Source organism: Oncorhynchus keta, chromosome 14 (assembly GCF_023373465.1).
Source record: "Oncorhynchus keta strain PuntledgeMale-10-30-2019 chromosome 14, Oket_V2, whole genome shotgun sequence".
NCBI lineage: Eukaryota > Metazoa > Chordata > Actinopteri > Salmoniformes > Salmonidae > Oncorhynchus > Oncorhynchus keta.
This window is the reverse complement of record NC_068434.1, coordinates 43,030,628-43,050,657: the sequence shown is the minus strand read 5'-3', so window position 1 is coordinate 43,050,657 and position 20,030 is coordinate 43,030,628. Positions and strand designations below refer to the sequence as shown.

At 42.4% G+C, this 20,030-nt stretch overlaps 2 protein-coding genes across 2 annotated transcripts; one reads left to right on the top strand and one right to left on the bottom strand.

The window, feature by feature from the left end:
• The first annotated feature begins 104 nt into the window (after window positions 1–104).
• LOC118393467 (ATP synthase subunit alpha, mitochondrial-like) lies at window positions 105–9,307 on the top strand. Its single transcript, XM_035786159.2, has 11 exons — window positions 105–272; window positions 981–1,059; window positions 2,190–2,359; window positions 2,485–2,658; window positions 7,008–7,174; window positions 7,449–7,749; window positions 7,885–8,109; window positions 8,219–8,326; window positions 8,479–8,623; window positions 8,741–8,891; window positions 8,998–9,307. Exons 1-11 carry the CDS (start codon window positions 213–215, stop codon window positions 9,074–9,076), a joined length of 1,659 nt encoding a protein of 552 aa, XP_035642052.1. The 5' UTR covers window positions 105–212; the 3' UTR covers window positions 9,077–9,307.
• Window positions 9,308–13,043: 3,736 nt separating this feature from the next.
• On the bottom strand, window positions 13,044–19,787 carry LOC118393466 (phospholipid phosphatase 1-like). The gene is made up of 6 exons (XM_035786158.2): window positions 19,326–19,787; window positions 15,984–16,135; window positions 15,546–15,829; window positions 15,327–15,384; window positions 15,015–15,191; window positions 13,044–13,885 (listed from the first exon to the last, which is right to left on the bottom strand). The coding sequence occupies exons 1-6, from the start codon at window positions 19,381–19,383 to the stop codon at window positions 13,763–13,765; spliced, it is 852 nt and encodes a 283-aa protein (XP_035642051.1). The 5' UTR covers window positions 19,384–19,787; the 3' UTR covers window positions 13,044–13,762.
• Window positions 19,788–20,030: the final 243 nt, after the last annotated feature.

Genomic DNA, 20,030 nt, shown 5'->3' with positions numbered 1-20,030 from the left:
GTTGCGCCATAATACCTGTAGAATGTTTTTTCAGCCAGAGTAATTCATAGATAGACTCCGCTGCAGTAGATGGCAGTAATGCTTTGAAATGACAGCCTGTCATCACGGATGACATAAAAAGAAGAAGAAGGGGTTCGTTTTCGGCCATTCGCACACCCTCCAAGTACAGCTAGCTGGTCTTTGCAGGTGGTGGAGGACAAGTACCATTCGAAATGTTATCTGTGCGAGTTGCAGCGGCTCTGGCCAGGAGCCTGCCCAGACGTGCTGGATTTGTGAGTATTGCATTGATTTGGATGTTGAATAGAGGACATTTAGTATTGCACGATTTAAAATGTCATTGTGAATGCAGTGGGTATGTGAAGGGTACATACAGGCCGCCACCTTCACGCGCTCGTCCCAGAACTATATGTCCAAGAAAGGACACGTATGTCACTCGACGTATCGTCTTGATATTTATTTGGTAACGTTAATTTGCTAGGTTTACTGTTTTTATAACTCGTTCATTTCACATTTCGTTTAGATTTGCACGTTCAACGCGCTTATGCGCACTTGAACTAACACTATACGGCCCCATATAAAATGGCTGTGCTAGCAAGCTGACTTGGTTAGCATGCTATCAGCTAGTTAGCTACTTTCTGAAGGTCAGGATCGCTTTACATGCTGAATGCTCCCTTCGCGCGCACATACTACAACATTCTGTAAGTTTATTTAGCTGTAGTGTCTAGCCTACGCTTTGAAAAGTTCGATTTTCTTAATTTTTTTTGGGTTGCTTAGTGTGATTTATATTTTTCATAGGCCAGCTGTCAAAGGAGGACTACTTGCGCACAACCTAGCTAGCTAATAGCTAACGTTACTTGGGCTGACGCCTAGCGCTTATGCCATGTTTTGTTTGTAACGTATTCCAGTTTATTGTGCAATTTCTGTGCGGTTCAATTACACTTGTTTTTAACAATAACCGATCATGCTTTCATTAATTGTAGGTGTCCAAAAATGTTGCCGCCGCCTGCGTAGGAGTGAATCACCTCCACACACATAGACCATGTCTTGCTGCGAAGACCGGTAAGTATAGAGAGAATGGGGACTCAAGGAATGACCTTCTGTTCTTGGATCAGAAATCCAGTTTTGCCACAAGTTTCACTTGTTATGAGCTGGGCACTTAGGTTTAGATGACATTTGAAAACAAAAACATAATGTCGCTATATTAATTTTCCCCTGTATAAACTGAGATGACTCTTTCTTATTTGTCACATGTGCCGAGTACAGCAGGTGTAGGTAGACCTTACCATGAAATGATTACTTACAAGCCCTTAACCAAAAATGCAGTTTAAAGAAAAATATTTACAAAATAAACTAAAGCATAAAAGAACAACAATAACGAGGCTATATACAGGGGGTACAGGTACTGACTCAATGTGCGGGGCTTACAGGTTAGTCTAATATCTACATGTAGGTGGAGTTAGTGACTATGCATAGATGATAAACCAGCGTGGCTGAGCAGATGCCATACCGGGCGGTGATGCAACTGGTCAGAATGCTGTCGACGGTGCAGCTGTATGACTTTTTAAGGACCCACGCCCAATCTTTTCAGTCTCCTGAGAGGGAATAGGTGTTGTCATGCTCTCTTTACAACTGTTTTGGTTTGCTTGGACTTGATGCTCTCAACCTGCTCCACTACAGCCCCATCAATGAGTGGGGGCGTGCTTGGCCCTCATTTACCTGTAGTCCACAATCATCTCCTTTGTCTTTATCACATTGAGTGAGAAGCTGTTCTGGTACCGCACTTCCAGGTCTCTGACCTCCTTTTCTATAGGCTGTCTCATCGTTGTCGGTGATCAGGCACTGTTGTGAGGGTCCTTAGCTTAGTGATGAACTTTGAGGGTGCTATGGTGTTGACTAAAGCTCAGCTTTCAATGTAGGAAAGCGCAGTGTTGAGTACCATAGAGACTGCGTCATCTGTGGATCTGTTTGGGCGGTATGCAAATTGGAGTGGGTCTAGGGCTGTTTAAAGGTCTTTCTCACATAGGCTACGGCGAGCATCTGGAACAGCTGCTGCTCCCATGCATGCTTCAGTGTTGCTTGCCTCAAAGCGCGCATAGAACTAATTTAGCATGTCTGGTAGGCTTGTCACTGGGCAGCTCGACCAGTTTTAATGTAAACTTATGTTTTATGTGTTTCTTTCTTAATTTTAGGCACAGCCGAGGTGTCCTCCATCCTGGAGGAGAAGATCCTGGGTGCTGACACTAGTGCTGATCTGGAAGAGACTGGTCGTGTGCTGTCCATTGGTGACGGTATCGCCAGAGTGTATGGTCTCAGGAATGTTCAGGCTGAGGAGATGGTGGAGTTCTCCTCTGGGCTCAAGGTGCAGATCTAGGAGAAATTTATGAATCTGAACTTAACCATTTTTAAAATTAACAGATTAAGCTTTTCCATCTACTACTGTCGTCAATCGGTATATTTTAACGAAACATCTTTCCTCTTTTCTAGGGTATGTCTCTGAACTTGGAGCCTGACAATGTTGGTGTTGTGGTGTTCGGTAATGACAAGCTGATCAAAGAGGGTGACATTGTGAAGAGGACTGGTGCCATCGTGGACGTGCCAGTGGGTGTGGAGCTGCTGGGTCGTGTGGTGGACGCTCTGGGCAATGCCATCGACGGAAAGGTGAGGGCAGATTTATGTAGTTAATTGTTATTCATCAAATATTGTTGGTCGTGTAAACATATTGCAGATGTTATTGCAGGTGCCACAAAATGCTTATGTTTCTAGCTCCAACAGTGCACTAATACCTAACAGTATACACAAATCCCTAAAATTAAAGAGATCAGAAAGAACAATGTCAGTCTGGAATAGATGGATTTAGTGCCTTCAAAGTATTCACACACCATTACTTTTTCCACATTTTGTTACAGCCTGAATGTACATATTTTTTTACATAATTAAAAAAAGTCACTGGCCTACAGACAATGCCCCATAATGTCAAATGTTTCACAAATCAATTAAAAATTAAAAGCTTATGTCTTGAGTAATGAGTATTCAACCCTGTTATGGCAAGCCTAAATAAGTTCAGCAGTAAAAAAATATATATCTTTAGTTGCATTGACTCTATGCAATAGTGTTTTTTAACATTATTTTTTTACTCTCTGTACCCAACACAAACAAATATCTGTACATTCAATCAGTCGGGCAATGAATTTCAAACACAGGCTCAACCACAAAGACCAGGGAGGTTTTCCAATGCCTTGCAAAGGACACCTCTTGGTAGATTTGTTTTTTAATTATTTAATTTTTATTTTTAAATAAGTGAAAATTAAATATCCCTTTGAGCATGATGCATGTATTAATTACTTTGGATGGTGTATTAATACACTCAATCACAGCAAATATACAGCTGTCCTTCCAAACTCCGTTGCCAGAGAGGAAGAAACCACTCAGGGATTTCACAATGAGGCCAATAGTGAAGTTTAAAGCAGTTCGTTTAATAACTGTGCTAGAACTGTGGATGGATCAACGTTGTAGTTATGACTCCACAATACTAACCTCCATGATGGTGAGAAGAGAACCTGTACAGAATAAAATGTTCCAAAACATGCAACCATAAAGCAATAATTAATAATTATAAACACTGACAATAAATTTCACATGCTGTTGTGCAAATGGTGGAAATGATAGGCAATTAGCAAGACACCCCCCAATAAAGGAGTGGTTCTGCAGGTGGGGACAACAGACAACTTCTCAGTTCCTATGCTTCCTGGCTGTTTTGGTCACTTTTGAATGCTGGCGGTGCTTTCACTCTAGTGGTAGCATGAGACTGAGTCTACAACCCACACAAGTGGCTCAGGTAGTGCAGCTCATCCAGGATGGAACATCAATGCGAGCTGTGGCAAGAAGGTTTCCTGTGTCTGTCAGCGTAGTGGAGGTGCTACCAGGAGACAGGGCCAGTACATCAGGAGACGTGGAGGAGGGCAACAACCCAGCAGCATGACCGCTACCTCCGCCTTTGTGCGAGGAGGAGCACTGCCAGAGCCCTGCAAAATGACCTCCAGCAGGCCACAAATGTGCATGTGTCTGCTCAAACGGTCAGAAACAGACTCTAAGAGGGTGGTATGAGGGCCTGACGTCCACAGGTGGGGGTTGTGCTTACAGCCCAACACCGTGCAGGACGTTTGGCATTTGCTAGAGAACACCAAGGTTGGCAAATTCGCCACTGGCGCCCTGTGCTCTTCACAGATGAAAGCAGGTTCACACTGAGCACATGTGACAGTCTGGAGATGCCGTGGAGAACGTTCTGCTGCCTGCAACATCCTCCAGCATGACCGGTTTGGTGGTGGGTCAGTCATGGTGTGGGGTGGCATTTCTTTGGGGGGGCCGCACAGCCCTCCATGTCCTTGCCAGAGGTAGCCTGGTTGCCATTAGGTACGGAGATGAGATCCTCAGACCCCTTGTGAGACCATATGCTGGTGCGGTTGGCCCTGGGTTCCTCCTAATGCAAGACAATGCTAGACCTCATGTGGCTGGAGTGTGTCAGCAGTTCCTGCAAGAGGAAGGCATTGATGCTATCGACTGGCCCACCCGTTCCCCAGACCTGAATCCAATTGAGCACATCTGGGACATCATGTCTTGCTCCATCCACCAATGCCACGTTGCACCACATACTGTCAAGGAGTTGGCGGATGCTTTTGTCCAGGTCTGGGAGGAGATCCCTAAGGAGACCATCCTCCACCTCATCAGGAGCATGCCCAGGCTTTGTAGGAAGGTCATACAGGCACGTGGAGGCGACACACACTACTGAGCCTCATTTTGACTTGTTTTAAGGACAAAGTTGGATCAGCCTGTAGTGTGGTTTTCCACTTTAATTTTTGAGTGGGACTCTAAATCCATGGGTTGATAAATTTGATTTCCATTGATCATTTTTGTGTGATTTTGTCAGCACATACAACTATGTAAAGAAAAAAGTATTTAAGAATATTTCATTCATTCAGATCTAGGAAGTGTTATTTTAATGTTCCCTTCATTTTTTGAGCAGTGTATACATTTTTAAAATTCTCCCCAATTTTGTGATATCTAATTGGTAGTTAGTTTTGTCCCATCACTGCAACTCCCGTGCGTACTCGGGAGGGCCGGCGGTTGAAAACCATGCGCCCTCTGAAACATGACCCGGCCAAGCTGCACTGCTCATTAACCACGGAAGTCAGCCCCACCAATGTGTCTGAGGAAACACTGTACAGCTGGCGACCAATGCCAGTGTTCAATGCCCCCGGAAGCCACAGTGAGTCACTAGAGCGTGATGGGACAAGGACATTCCAGCTGGCAAAACTCGGACGATGCTGGGCCAATTGTGCGCTACCTTATGTCTTCTGGTCACGGCCGACTGCTACACATCCCGTGATCAAACTCAGATCTGTAGTGCCGGCTCTAACACTGATCAGTGCCTTAGACTGCTGCACCACTTGGGAGGCCTTAACTAAATTAACTTTGTCCTGAAAACAAAGATAGATAGAATACATACATGCATGCATAGGAAAGCCTTGTTCAGTCTGCTTTCCACAAGACACTGGGAGCCAAATTGACCTTTCAGCAGGACAATAACCTAAAACACAAGGACAAATGTACATGAGTTGTTTACCAAGATGACATTGAATGTTCCTGAGTGGCCTAGTTACAGTTTTGACTTAAATCGACTTGAAAATGTATGGCAAGACCTGAAAATAGTTGTCTAGCAATGATCAACAACCGACTTGGCAGATCTTGAAGAATTTAAAAGAAATGTGGAAGTATTGTACGAAGTTTAGACTTAACCAGAGACTGACAGCTGTAATTGCTTCCAAAGATTCTAACATTAGCTGTGTTTGAATACTCATATCGCTTGTCTATCGCTGTTGCTGTGTTACTGCTTGTTAGCGTAACAAATGACTAAGACATCTTACAACTTCACAATGTCCATTGAGAACGCACAACTATACCGCTAAGAATGATATGAATAATCAAGTCCCTACACGTTGGGTGGGTAGTTAGATGGCGTATAGTTAGAATACTGGCAAGTTCGATGTAGTAGCCAACTAACGTTAGGTTGCTAGCTAACATACCGGTACATACAAGCAACTGCATTAATGATATGCTGTTTGTAAGGGAAGCGTAGCTAACAAATTGTCAGCTAACGTAGTGTAGCTTATTTGAAAATTAATTATTTTATTACATTGCTTTTTTTTAAACATTTGTTAAAGCAATATATTTCTATACACTTTCCTCGGACTTCGGCTGCATATTTTCTTCAAATCTGAAAATGTTAAGCCACGCTCATTTTCTGAAGTTTTGCATTATGGACCTTAAAAGCACAGAAATGGTGTCCACTGCATGTATACTTTGTATTTTGGAGACTGTAGTACGACATCCAGGAACTTTTGGCATACTATGACCAAGAACCATACTACATACTCAATTAACGTTACACATAGTGCAGCTAGTATGAGTATTTGAACACAGCTAGTGACCATAGCTATTGACTCGGGTGTGAATACTTACGTAAATTAGATTTCTGTATTTCATTTTTTTTTTTTTTTAATTTGCCAACATTTCTAAACATGTTTTCCTTTTGTGTGGATGAGTGATCGTGAAATCGATTTAATCCATTTTGAATTCAGGCAGTAACGCAACAAAATGTGCAATAGAGGCATATGAATACATTCTGAAGGCACTGTATGTGTATGGACAGTATATGAATAGGAAAGGTGTACAGAAGTAGTTGTATAGGATGAGTTAGGAACAGGAAGACCATGTCTGTCGACGCAGTCTTGAAAACATTCATAGGTAATAGTATAACATAACGTTAGTTCATTTTAAGAATTCATGAAGATGTATTTTTATACCCAAACATCTTGGATGCCACACAATAAAAAAGGATCTCCCACCTGATCCTTTCAGATCTAGGGTCCTTGGGTTGTGACTACAGGTTTACTGCGGTCTGGGCATATCGGGTCTGATCAGAATAGCGTTAACCTTTCTTTGTCCCTCAGGGTCCTCTTGGATCGAGCATCCGTAGGCGTGTGGGTCTGAAGGCCCCAGGCATCATCCCCCGTATCTCTGTGAAGGAGCCCATGCAGACGGGTATCAAGGCCGTGGACAGCCTGGTGCCCATTGGCCGTGGCCAGCGTGAGCTGATCATCGGTGACCGGCAGACTGGGTAAACAAATGGCCAGGTGCCATCTATCCCGTAGTCGGGCTATTTGGGGATTACAACTCTGCATGTTCAATGTGTCAAACAATTGTGAATGTGTTAATGTTCTACTATCTACACTTAATTTGCCTTTACCTGGAGGGTAGTAGACAGCACTTCAACCATTTTCTATTGCCTCCCATTCAACTTTAAAGCCATGCAGTTATATTTGTAGTAATTATTTGCTTACTCTGACACTAGAACTGTAATCTAATACAAATTCCCTCTTCTATTCTAACAGCAAAACTGCTATTGCCATTGACACCATTATCAACCAGAAGCGTTTCAACGAAGGCCAAGATGAGAAGAAGAAGCTGTACTGTATCTACGTTGCCATTGGCCAGAAGAGATCCACTGTGGCCCAGCTGGTGAAGAGGCTGACTGACGCTGATGCTATGAAATACACCATTGTGGTGTCTGCTACAGCCTCTGATGCTGCTCCCCTGCAGTACTTGGCCCCATACTCTGGCTGCTCCATGGGAGAGTTCTTCAGAGACAACGGCAAGCACGGCCTCATCATCTATGATGATTTGTCCAAGCAGGTGAGAAGGGGGAAGTCTGGGCTGAGTGAAGTCTTGAATGTGATGCTGCTTCATGAAGATAAAATAAAGGAACCAGGCTTTGTTAATCTACCCATGTTTAACAGCTGTATTCGCATCCCTCCTAAATCCCTCCAGGCTGTAGCCTACCGTCAGATGTCCTTGCTGCTGCGTCGTCCCCCTGGTCGCGAGGCCTACCCCGGTGACGTGTTCTACCTACACTCCCGTCTGCTGGAAAGAGCTGCCAAGATGCACGACAACTTCGGAGGCGGCTCCCTGACCGCTCTGCCTGTCATTGAGACCCAGGCTGGAGATGTGTCTGCCTACATCCCTACCAACGTCATCTCTATCACTGACGGACAGGTGGGTGGAGAGTGGTCATATCATTATTGTCCCCACTTGCCTTATCCTCCAGTCAACTTATCAAAGTTTAATGTAATCCCTAAACAGAAGTGTGCTCTCTCCCCTGCAGATCTTCTTGGAGACTGAGTTGTTCTACAAAGGTATCCGCCCAGCCATCAACGTGGGTCTGTCTGTGTCCAGAGTCGGATCGGCTGCCCAGACCAAGGCCATGAAGCAGGTGTGACCTGTGGCTCTAAGGGGACTGATATTATACGTCAGATAAATGCAGACAAACTTTTTATTTCATTCATCAGTTACCCCAGAGTATTTTCTCACTTGGAATCAGTCTCTTAAATACATAATACGATTGTGGTCCTTTACTGTGTGTAGGTGGCTGGTACCATGAAGCTGGAGTTGGCCCAGTACCGTGAGGTGGCTGCCTTTGCCCAGTTCGGCTCTGACCTGGACGCTGCCACCCAGCAGCTGCTCAACAGGGGTGTCCGCCTCACTGAGTTGCTCAAACAGGGACAGTACTGTGAGTGTCACCACCCAACATGCTAATAAAGTTTAACATTTTATATGTTGTCAACCAGGGCCACTCCTTAATTTGGGGAGACATGCATTTTTATTTTACTTTCTCTCCCGCCCCCAGGCCCCATGGCCATTGAGGAGCAGGTGACAGTCATCTACGCTGGTGTCAGAGGTCACTTGGACAAGATGGACCCTTCCAAGATCACCAGGTTTGAGAAGGCCTTCCTTGTACATGTCCTCAGCCAGCACCAGGACCTGCTCACCACCATCAGGTAACGGGACCGTCTGAGTAATCAGTAAAAATCTATGGCTGACTTTAATCATTATGAAGGTTGATATGAATTTAATCTGAAGTAATGAGACTCGTTTTTATTCCAGGACCGATGGTATGATCTCACCGACAGCTGACGCCAAACTGAAGGAGATTGTGTTGACCTTCCTGTCCAGCTTTGAGTAAAGAGCGAAACTGCTCCTGATCCTTCAGTGTGCTTACGGTCTGTCGCATTGTCCTAATATTATATGTATGTGAAACACTGAAGGCCAGAACCTCAATGTACAGATTTCTCCTAAGAAGAAATAAAATTGTACAACCCTAGAGAGCTGTGGTAAAATTTGACTGTTCGTGGTAGACTGTGCCGGTCCAGCAGATTATCCAGTTGAAGGGAATAAAATGTCATTTGAAAAATGATTCCTGCTCTGTTCTAATGCAGTAACTGTTTCTCCCACTGTGGGTCTTTATATACTCAAACTACTCTAAATATCTTGTGACTTTGTTCATGAATTTCACGAGTTAAAATAAACAAATTTGGGTGGTCTCAATTACAGGGTATCAAAATCTTCACTTTTGCAACACAAGAAATGTAGAACACTCAATCAACCATAAAGCATTTCATTTTTGGAAAGAAATGTATGGCGTTGATTGTGTTTAGCAACTGTTGGAATGTCTATTGGGAAATATCTGTCGCTGGCAGAGCTCATGAGTGTCCAGTTTCTGTAATGCTGGAATGGTGGGTGTAACTCATTTGATATGATGGAAATAAAGGTATCCACACTTATTGTAAAAAAGACATGATTACGAGAGGTATATCTAATACAGCTTCTCGCCCATAAATCTGGATGAATACAGCCCTTTTGCGTATTGAAAAAATAACAACCCCAGTAAGTCTGCGCATGATTGTCAATATTATTACTCTTACTAATACAATTTGAACTTGCAGTCCATGTATGACTGAACTCTGAAAATTATGGGGTTATTCATTTTGGAGTGTTACTTGTCAAATCCTTTGCTACAGTCAGACATAAGGTCATCCATTTACTTCCCCGCTGCAATGTTTGTCCACTAGAGCGTGGTAGTTGATCTGGTTGACCCCATGCGAGCAGACAAAGTCATCTGAATTACATGTTATTTCTAGTAGTTTCTTTTCACTAAATTGTTATACAATTAGTGTATTTAACAGCATTTTCCCAGCTGATTTCATTTGAACACAGTGCATTGCTTGACAAGTGTGAGAGTAGTGTGTCAGAGTATTAATGGGGCTTCTGTCAATGAAGACATGTCTGGGTCAAAAGTCTCTTTTGTAGCCTGGTGAGAGTGGCTAGGATCAGAACAAGCTCGGTGATAAAGATATGGTTAAATTTATCAAGGTGAAACACGAGTCTGAACACAAATTGAAACTGAGCGAGTCCAACCTTAACAGAGATGAGATCTTCAGCAAGTTTGAGAACACCAAGTGGAAGTTGACTGGTTAAATAAACCATATGAATGTGTATGTGCCTTTGTGTTTAGCAGCAGTCCGTTTATGGTATTCAAAACCACATTTGACCTCTGCACATTTCATGCGTACTTAACCATGACAACTGGTTCATCTAGTAGAGAGGAATAATAGTGTTGTATTTTTTTTATCCTAAAGATCTTTCTCTGGTATCAGCTGTTCAGACCCTTTATTAAATCAAATAAACAATACCAGCTTGTATAGTCACTTAGTTTATCAATTCAAAAGTCACATGAACAAATGTATTTCACATGAACATATGGTGAACATTACATTTCCTTCTATTCAATAGATTTTTTAAGTATCTTACCCTTTGTAGTCTCATGAGAACTTTGGTCCTTTAATTTCTCTGTTTCAATCTGAGCTATGGATACCGGAAGGACTGACCATCCATGATATTAAAATGCTAGTTTTAAACATGGTTTGAGGCTGTATAGTGTTTAAATGTAGGGTGCTTACAAACATTGGAGTAAAACAACTTAATATTTTGGGTTCTGATGGGTAATGACAGTTAAACCTAGCTCATGAGGCTTTTATAAATTATATTCTTCAAGAATAAATGGGTATATATTAATTTGTAAGTACAAAAATTATTGAAACAACTGCAGATTGCTCCTTTCCTTTGAATATGATGAATATCATCTCATGTACTTTGTACATGACACAAGTCATTTTTCCAACAATTGTTTACAGATGGATTATTTCTCTTATAATTCACTGTATCACAATTCCAGTGGATTATAACTTTACATACACTAAGTTGACTGCCTTTAAACAGCTTGGAAAATTCCAGAAAATGGTGTCATGGCTTTAGAAGCTTCTGATAGGCTAATTTGATATAATTTGAGTCAATTGGAGGTGTACCTGTGGATGTATTTCAAGGCCTACCTCTTTGCTTGACATCATGGGAACATCAAAAGAAATCAGCCAAGACCTCAAAAAATAAATTGTAGACCTCCACAAGTCTGATTCATCCTCCGATTTCCAATCGCCTGAAGGTACCACGTTCAGCTGTACAAATAATAGTACGCAAGTATAAACACCATGGGACCACGCAGCTGTCATACCGCTCAGGAAAGAGACTGTCTCCTAGAGATGAACGTACTTTGGTGCGAAAAGTGCAAATCGATCCCAGAACAACAGCAAAGGACCTTGTGAAGATGCTGGAGGAAACAGGTACAAAAGTATCTATATCCACAGTAAAACTAGTCGAAAATCAACATAACCTGAAAGGCCGCTCAGCAAGGAAGATGCCACTCCTCCAAAACCGCCATTAAAAAAAGCCAGACTACGGTTTGCTACTGCACATGGGGACAAAGATTGTACTTTTTGGAGAAATGTTCTCTGGTCTGATGAAACAAAAATATAACGTTTTGGCCATAATGACCATCGTTATGTTTGGAGGGAAAAGGGGGAGGCTTGCAAGCCAAAGAACACCATCCTAACCGTGAAGCACAGGGGTGGCAGCATCATGTTGTGGGGGTGCTTTGCTGCAGGAGGGACTGGTGCACTTCACAAAATAGACGCCATCATGAGGAAGGACAATTATATGGATATATTGAAGCAACATCTCAAGATAGTCATGAAGTTATAGCTTGGTCGCAAATGGGTCTTCCAAATGGACAATGACCCCAAGTATACTTCCAAAGTTGTGGCAAAATGGCTTAAGTCAAGGTATTGGAGTGGCCATCACAAAGCCCTGACCTCAATCCTATGGACAATTTGTGGGCAGAACTGAAAAGCGCGTGCGAGCAAAGAGGCCTACAAACCTGATTCAGTTACACCAGCTCTGTCAGGAGGAATGGGCCAAAATCACCCAACTTATTGTGGAAAGCTTGTGGAAGGCTACCCGAAACATTTGACCCAAGTTAAACAATTTAATGGCAATGCTACCAAATGCTAATTGAGTGCATGTAAACTTCTGACCCACGGGGAATGTGATGAAAGAAATAAAAGCTGAAATAAATCACTCTCTACTATTATTATGACATTTCACATTCTTAAAATTTAGTGGTGATCCTAACTGACCTAAAACAGGGACTTTTTACTAGGATTAAATGTCAGGGATTGTGAAAAACTGAGTTGAAATGTATTTGGCTAAGGTGTATGTAAACTTCCGACTTCAACTGTAGTATAACTGAAAGTACCTCACTGTTTGTGCAGTTGCTGGCCAGCAACTAAGCAATGACAGCAGTTGTTAGTGAAAGGACTATGGTGCATGTTACATAAGAATGTGTTTAATTTGAAGATTATTTAATTACCATTTGCATGTCCGTAATGTCTATGGGTGTGGCTGAAAGTTGAGGACACACCCACAACAGCTGAGTGTGAGACAGAACACAACTATGTAGTTCCAGACTTGTGGTGAGTACGCCTCTATATTTTCGTCTGAAGTCTGTACTTTGGCTCTTGAGGAACATTAGGAAAGGAATATGGTCTGTGTGTTTTGACCCCACCCTGCCTTACCTTCTGAGCCCCACCTAACTCTTACTTCAAAAAGAGATCATTTACGTCAATGGGACATCCATTGATGACATGCATTTACATCAATGTGACAGTTATGGTTTTGGACTTTCTGTATGGGTAGTTCCTCACGAACTCACTAAACAACGCACACACTTCTAGAGTTCAAAAAATGTGTCTCAGACACAGTTGTACCAAAGTACCAAAATGGAATTCCATCTTTATTTGTGTCACATAGCTAGCATTTTGTTTTCCGAAAAGCTCAAAACACCGTTTTTACAACAGTACATTTGCATACAAATGTCAAAAAGTTCATTTGTGTATTTGTCGCCATGATTTCTACACTTGGACACGTGTAAGGAGTTTCCAGGGAGATTTGAGCAAGTGTCAGCAACAATCTGGCGAAGGCAGTATTAAAAAAATATATACAGTACATAGCACATCATTGCAAAGCTCAGTAAGTCTCCTGACTTTCATTTAACCTTTGGGACAGTTGTGGTATTTCATTCCCAGGTGTAAGACTTATTATTGGCCAGGCTACACACATGGACACTCATTACTCACTGTAACAAACTTGAATATCACTCATTTCAAACACAATCCTCAAACCAATGTAATCCCAACTGTTCCAACAAGAGCAGACCTCGCACCGCAATTGCACACAAAGACCAGGAATTGAACACAAGGACCGTTAGCTCAACACACATAGGCAAGATCATTGGCTCTGAGAGGACTTAACTTCTGTCTACAGGGCTCAGGCAACATGATATTTACACGACAGTCAATGCCAATGACCTGAAATGCATGGAAATAAATAACCATAGTCCTCTGAAGCGGATGGCACGTAGTTGTAGCTAGCTTAACATGCTACTTGTCCTCAATGCATTGTCCATGTTGTAGTCAGAGCTTCATCCTGTGCTTCCGTAGTGGATCCCATTTGCAGGGTTGTCCTGTAGACTGGGGTGGGACGTCTCCTCTTGTATCTCTACTGGATCAACAGGCGTCTTGAAGAAATCGGACACACAGAACACCTATGTTGGGAGAGGAGAGGACAGCATTTCTTAAACAATGAAGACTGAAACCGAGGAAACTACTTGCAGTGATACAGTATAAACATGAATGATGTTGTCTCTAAAGGAATGGTACTACATGGTTTGTTCATATATAATTCCATGCAGAAACATAAGGTGCCCACTATTATGCATTTAACTAGCTACCTGTGTCAATGTGAATAATGAACTACAACAGTGGCTATCAACTTACTTTACGTGTTTACCCTAATCGGCTGGGCCTGTTGTCAATCTGGCTGGGCCAGTGCCCAGGCCCACCCGTGTCTATAACCTATAGCAGTGGTTCCCAACATTTTTTAAACCGTGGAGCATCTTGATGGGAAATACAATTCGGCGGCACACCTAAAATGTTCCTATTAATGTATTTAGTGGTAATCACTGCCATCTCCTCTGATCCATACTGCAGATCATCTATTTTCTGTGACAAACATTTTTTATAGATTAAATAGCGAATCTGCGCCAGAAAATTGTAAAATAGTTCTTCAGATTTGAATGGTTTGGGCTACAGACAAGCGTTTCTTTGCACGGTAAAGGTGCAGTCACAAACTTAATGCCATGCTCTGTTTGTTTCTATGGCAGTATAGCTAAGCCCAGAGCCATATATTAAGAAATAAATGATTCTGGCTAAGCCTATTCAGACTTACCTGTGCTAATGGTTTTCACAGACAAAGTCAAATGATACACATGTAACACCAGCCTGAGCGCACTGGACTTGAAACAACGATACAGACGTAACCATGTGCCATTTAATGTGGTTAGAGCGTTGGACTAGTAACCGGAAGGTTACAAGTTCAAACCCCCGAGCTGACAAGGTCCAAATCTGTCGTTATGCCCCTGAACAGGCAGTTAACCCACTGTTCCTAGGCCGTCATTGAAAATAAGAATTTGTTCTTAACTGACTTGCCTAGTTAAATAAAGGTAAAAAATAAATTAATAAATGTATTGTCTGGCAGTAGTGCTCCCAAATCAAAATTCCATGTGCATTCCACAGGTCACATTTATAAGTGAGTGTTAAAAAGATTTGAGGCACACAAGAGAGTCCCTCAAGGCAAACTGGTTGGGAACCGTTGGCCTATAGCTAGCTACCCACCGTGAGTATCGCAACTATCGCCCCCAGCAGGAGGCCAGTAAGTACGTCATTCCAGTGGTGTTTGTAGTCTGAGACGCGTGACAGCCCCACGTAGATGGACGTTGCCATCAGGAAGAACTGGATGGTGGGTCTGAGGAGCCTGGCCCACTCTGTCTGCAGTCTGGCCTGGATGTACAGCTAAAAGAGAGAGGGAAGAAGGACACCATCAACATCATGAAAAGGGAGCTATTGCTTGGGGACAGAGAAAGAACTGAACTGTTGTAGCATCACTGTATGTAACAATGAGCACAGTATGCCCACTGCTGTACTTACTGCTAGGAACAGCATACAGTACATAGAGAAGGATGAGTGACCAGAAAAAAAGGAAAGTCTGTAAAACAGAAGACAAAAAAAAGATGAGGGGAAACTGGGTTTACAGCCTCGCAAACATCTTTCGAGCTTACATTTGCCAGTAGAGTTCAACGTTTTTCAGTCTCGATTTTGCAGCAATATCATCTCTTGGGATGTAACCCTAGGAAACCTCTACTGTACCTGGCCTCATCCACCATGTTTTTGTCCCCGGTACAGGTGAAGTTCTCGATGTAGCCTCCAGCAATGCAGTTGATACGGTCCCACATAGGCTTACACACAGCCAGGAAGTGGGGACGCAGACGACCAATCGAGTACTTGGCAATGTCCGTCAGCGATTGGTTAGCAGCAGCCCCGAACAGGAAGCTGCCCACTGCTTTGTAGATGCACGCCACGTAGTTAGCCCCCAAGGATGATTTGGTCTTTATATGAGTCATATAGACGCCAAGGCACTCACCACTGACTACCTGTGAAAGCAAGAGAAGTCATCTTTAACTGAGGTGAATTGAATAAATTGACATATTGTCTCAAATTATTGTACTTTTACCATAAACACTTAAAACACAAATACCTGATATGTTGAAGAGAACATCTGAGAACATAGCGAAGGTAACGACTTACCACAATCAGTGTGAAAGGGATCATGACTCCCCCCAGTAACTGGTAGGATATGGTGTCCTCTTTCAGGGGGTATCTGATGGACTCATCATTACAGAAGAAACCCCTGTTGAAGGGATTGTGCCGAGGGGTGAGGATCACAAAGGGAAGCCCAACTGGAGAGAGAGAGAGAGAGAGAGAGAGAGAGAGAGAGAGAGAGAGAGAGAGAGAGAGAGAGAGAGAGAGAGAGAGAGAGAGAGAGAGAGAGAGAGAGAGAGAGAGAGAGAGAGAGAGAGAGAGAGAGAGAGAGAGAGAGAGAGAGAGAGAGAGAGAGAGAGAGAGAGAGAGAGAGAGAGAGAGAGAGAGAGAGAGAGAGAGAGAGAGAGAGAGATGAAGATAGAGATAATCAGAAATAGTCTCCTTAGCTCAAACTAGCCTTTGTAAACATACTTTTAAGGTTCTGCTGTAATTCTTTAAAACACGCTGTTGACCAAACCGTCACTGGAAAAAGGATCTTGGTAGGCAAAACCTGATGAAAATCAATATGCAAATAAGGCGTGCTTGTTCATGCTTTCACTTGATTTGATTATACCATTCTCTCCTGCTCTGACCTCCCTCTCACCTTACCAAATAGCCCACTCATTACCAAGGTAACAAATAAATGTAAAAGTCAATTCAATAAAGGAGAGACACAACACTCTTAAATAATATAGTCTAGAAAGTAAGTGGACAGCATATCAACCCCCATAAGAGAAAAAAAACAATAGGAAAATCAGAGAACACCTGTTTCTAAAATGAATGAGCCTTACTACTCTGAAACAGACTAGCAACCAGGCTAGCTAGTCGATGAGTCAGCGCAGGATTGTTTCAGTTAAGGTTAGCTGACCTAACTAACGATAACATGATTTGATGGAGATGCTGGTGTACCACTTCCTCCTGATTCAGCTCACACCGAGGATCGAACCCAGTAGCTCTACCTTGCTAGCACATGTGACCGCGTTCCTGAAGCGTCTTACCAGTCGGTGGCTGGCGAAAAGCGGGGGGACACTTCATTCTGAGGAGTAAGTTTCACACCTCTCCATGTGCTACACTGGCATAGATGTCTAAATGCTTCTGACACTCAGTCAGACTCACTCAGGCACACAGTCCAAATCACCTGTAACAGAGTGGATTACTCTCTTACGCTACACTGCTCTCATCTGATTTCTCACACACCACAACATGTTCACAACAATTAGGCCTTCACCAAGTGAAATATGCAAAACACAGGTCTAACTATACAATAGGATACCAATGAAGAATTCCATGTCCTGATATCTTGTTCAGTCTCTCGAGGTAAGCCATCTCTCTTGCATCTTTATTTGTACCTAGCAGAAGGCTACATATACTACGACCCACTATTCCCAATTCATAGTGTCAGTTTTCATCAGCTTCAAAGTTCAACCAAGTTTGTTGTAATTTCGAACTAGGGTTGTTGCTTCTTAAAATACCCTTCTATTCAACCCACGTACTCTCTTCACAGCTGAAGTAACTTAATTTGCTATTTGAATCACTCAGGTTACACGACCAGACTTGCTCTATCTTGATTCTGGCCAGTAAAGCACATTCAACCCCTGTCGGCAGATTCCAGCCTAAATTAGTTAACTACACTCTTAGAAAAAAAGGTGCCCTCTAGAACCTAAAAGGGTTCTTTGGCTGTCCCCATACTAGAACCCTTTTGTCATCCATGTAGAACTATTTTCTACAGTGGGTTCTACATGTAACCTAAAAGGGTTCTTCCTAAAACCAAAAAGGTTTCTACCTGGAACCAAAAATGGTAATCTTATGGTGAAATCTGAAGAACCCTTGTGGAACCCTTTTTTCTAAGAGTGTAGCAGTCACAGGTCTTTGATTAGAGCCTGTCCTGTTGGGGAGTATGGACACAATGTGCCATCCTTGGTTGAACATTCTGACTGCTTCTAATTGGTCACAAAAGGTGGGGAAAATTCTGATATTTTTTCAAAGTGCTACACTAGACACTTACTCCAAGTTGCACTTAGGCACAGATTTAGGATCACATGGTTAACGGCACTAAGTACCATATCTTGACAAGACTTGTCGGAGTTATCTGACAAAGTAGGGGTGAGACAACACGAAAGTGCTAGACAACCTTGCTTTTTAAAATGAGGAAACCGGAGGGCCAACATTATTTTTATGATGTTTGAAGATGGTTGACTTGGGTCTTGTTTTTCTCACAGAGTTCCAGTTTTGACTCCATCTCTGCTCGACTGTAGCCTGCCTGTGGCATAAACAAACTATTTTTTCTCATAATAGTAGTGTTGTACTGTCTTTCATCACACGAAATCACAAAATCCTCCTTTTAGTTACACTAAAATTTGTGGCAAAAAACAACCCAACCCTTTTGCCAAATCCCTATATTAGAGTAAGTCTATTAAGACCCAGACCACGTTTAGATAAAGACCACGAGATCAAGAGTCCATCGCCGCAGTCGAGGGATATGAAATGTACCCCAATATGAGAATTAGTCACATACACTTTAGAAAACACACTACGGATAATGGCATAATCATGTTGTGGTCAATAATGTAATAACTGAACCCCATTGAACCCATGATCTACCCCTCTGACTGTTGTTTAATATGCAACCAGAAGGCTACACTCAAATCAACAAATACACCTTGTGGGCCTGAATGATCGAATACAATATAGGCTATAGGTTATAAGATAAGTTATAGCTAAAACTAGAACACAATCTTATTACCTGGTCAAGACATGGTTAGGAAAAACTCGTGGCCCTAGTTCTTATAATATACATCCATACTGTGTGTTGTATGCTATTATAAACCGGGTGGTTAGAGCCCTGAATGCTGACTAGCTGAAAGCCTTGGTAAAACAAAAAAGTCATTTTTACTGCCTGTTCTATTTACGTTGGTAACCAGTTTGTAATAGCAATACGGCACTTCGATTGGTTTGTGGTATATTGCCAATATACCACGGCTAAGGGCTGTATCCAGGCATTCAGCGTTGCGTCGTATCTAAGAACAGCCCTTAGCCGTACTATATTACCCCCCCCCCCCTTATTGCTTAATTATAACAGTGTTATTTACCACAACATCTCTAGTAGTGGGTGAGTAGTGGAATATAACACCCATTCATTCAGAGAGTTAGACACTTACTGTTAGATAGAAGTAACCCATGCACCTATAGTCATAATGTAGCCTAGCTACAATAGTCGTAATAAAGAGATACCTCCAATATAACTGGTGTTTAGGCTACAGTAGACTAGTGCAGAATAACGTCTCATAGAATAGGAACTCTATAAGGCTTAACACTGCCAACAACATGGTAAGTACGTCGATTACATACCGAGGATAAGGCATGTTACGTCGAGAAGGACGAGAGGGATTATACCAGTCTCAAACATCTTGTGTCTCTGGACTTCTGTCTTTGACAAAGCTGTAGACTCCGGAGCGTCCGGCGCCTGTCTGCTTTTTTTCGGCGAGATGTGAGACAGCCTATCGGTGGAAAATGCCTCGCTATTGGTTCAAAACAATAAAACAAATATAAAAAAGAATATCGATATTGGAGGGCTTACTAAACCTAACCAAAAACATGGAAAACAAAATGTTCGTTTTTTTTTATCAAGGGGGGCTACTGTCTAATAAACAAACCAGCCCTATTCCTAAAACCACTACGTTTTCCTTTCATTACCCTTTAGAATCCGTACAACCCGACTTCATAATATAACGGATTCTTAAACAAGAAAAAAAGACGCTCATAATCTCCTGGTGCTTCCAGTAAAATACACCGGTAATAAAACAGGCAGGCCTCTGGCTGTGATTATGATAGGGAGGTGGGATCAGGTGAAGAGCCTATCGCGTGCTTGCTAGGAAATACGACAGCCGTCGCCCGATGTTTGACTCGCTCCACCCCTCCCTCGAGCTATGCAAAATTGAGGTTACGTCACTGCAGGAAACTCCACTTCTTGATTGTGGGAAAAGTGTTCAATGTAACAAAAACCAACTATTATCAATTAATTTACTATGATTATATTGACCCTTAGAAGGATGG

What these genes read in the sequence shown, in the direction of transcription:
- LOC118393466 (XM_035786158.2), bottom strand. Translation starts at nt 19,383, where the DNA reads ATGTTTGAGACTGGTATAATCCCTCTCGTCCTTCTCGACGTAACATGC. An exon ending in CGTAACATGCCTTATCCTCG is followed by an intron (nt 16,136 to 19,325) that starts GTATGTAATCGA and finishes CTCTCTCTCCAG; the next exon opens with TTGGGCTTCCCTTTGTGATC. An exon ending in TCCCTTTCACACTGATTGTG is followed by an intron (nt 15,830 to 15,983) that starts GTAAGTCGTTAC and finishes TTGCTTTCACAG; the next exon opens with GTAGTCAGTGGTGAGTGCCT.
- LOC118393467 (XM_035786159.2), top strand. Translation starts at nt 213, where the DNA reads ATGTTATCTGTGCGAGTTGCAGCGGCTCTGGCCAGGAGCCTGCCCAGA. An exon ending in ATCGGTGACCGGCAGACTGG is followed by an intron (nt 7,175 to 7,448) that starts GTAAACAAATGG and finishes CTATTCTAACAG; the next exon opens with CAAAACTGCTATTGCCATTG. An exon ending in AGACCAAGGCCATGAAGCAG is followed by an intron (nt 8,327 to 8,478) that starts GTGTGACCTGTG and finishes TACTGTGTGTAG; the next exon opens with GTGGCTGGTACCATGAAGCT.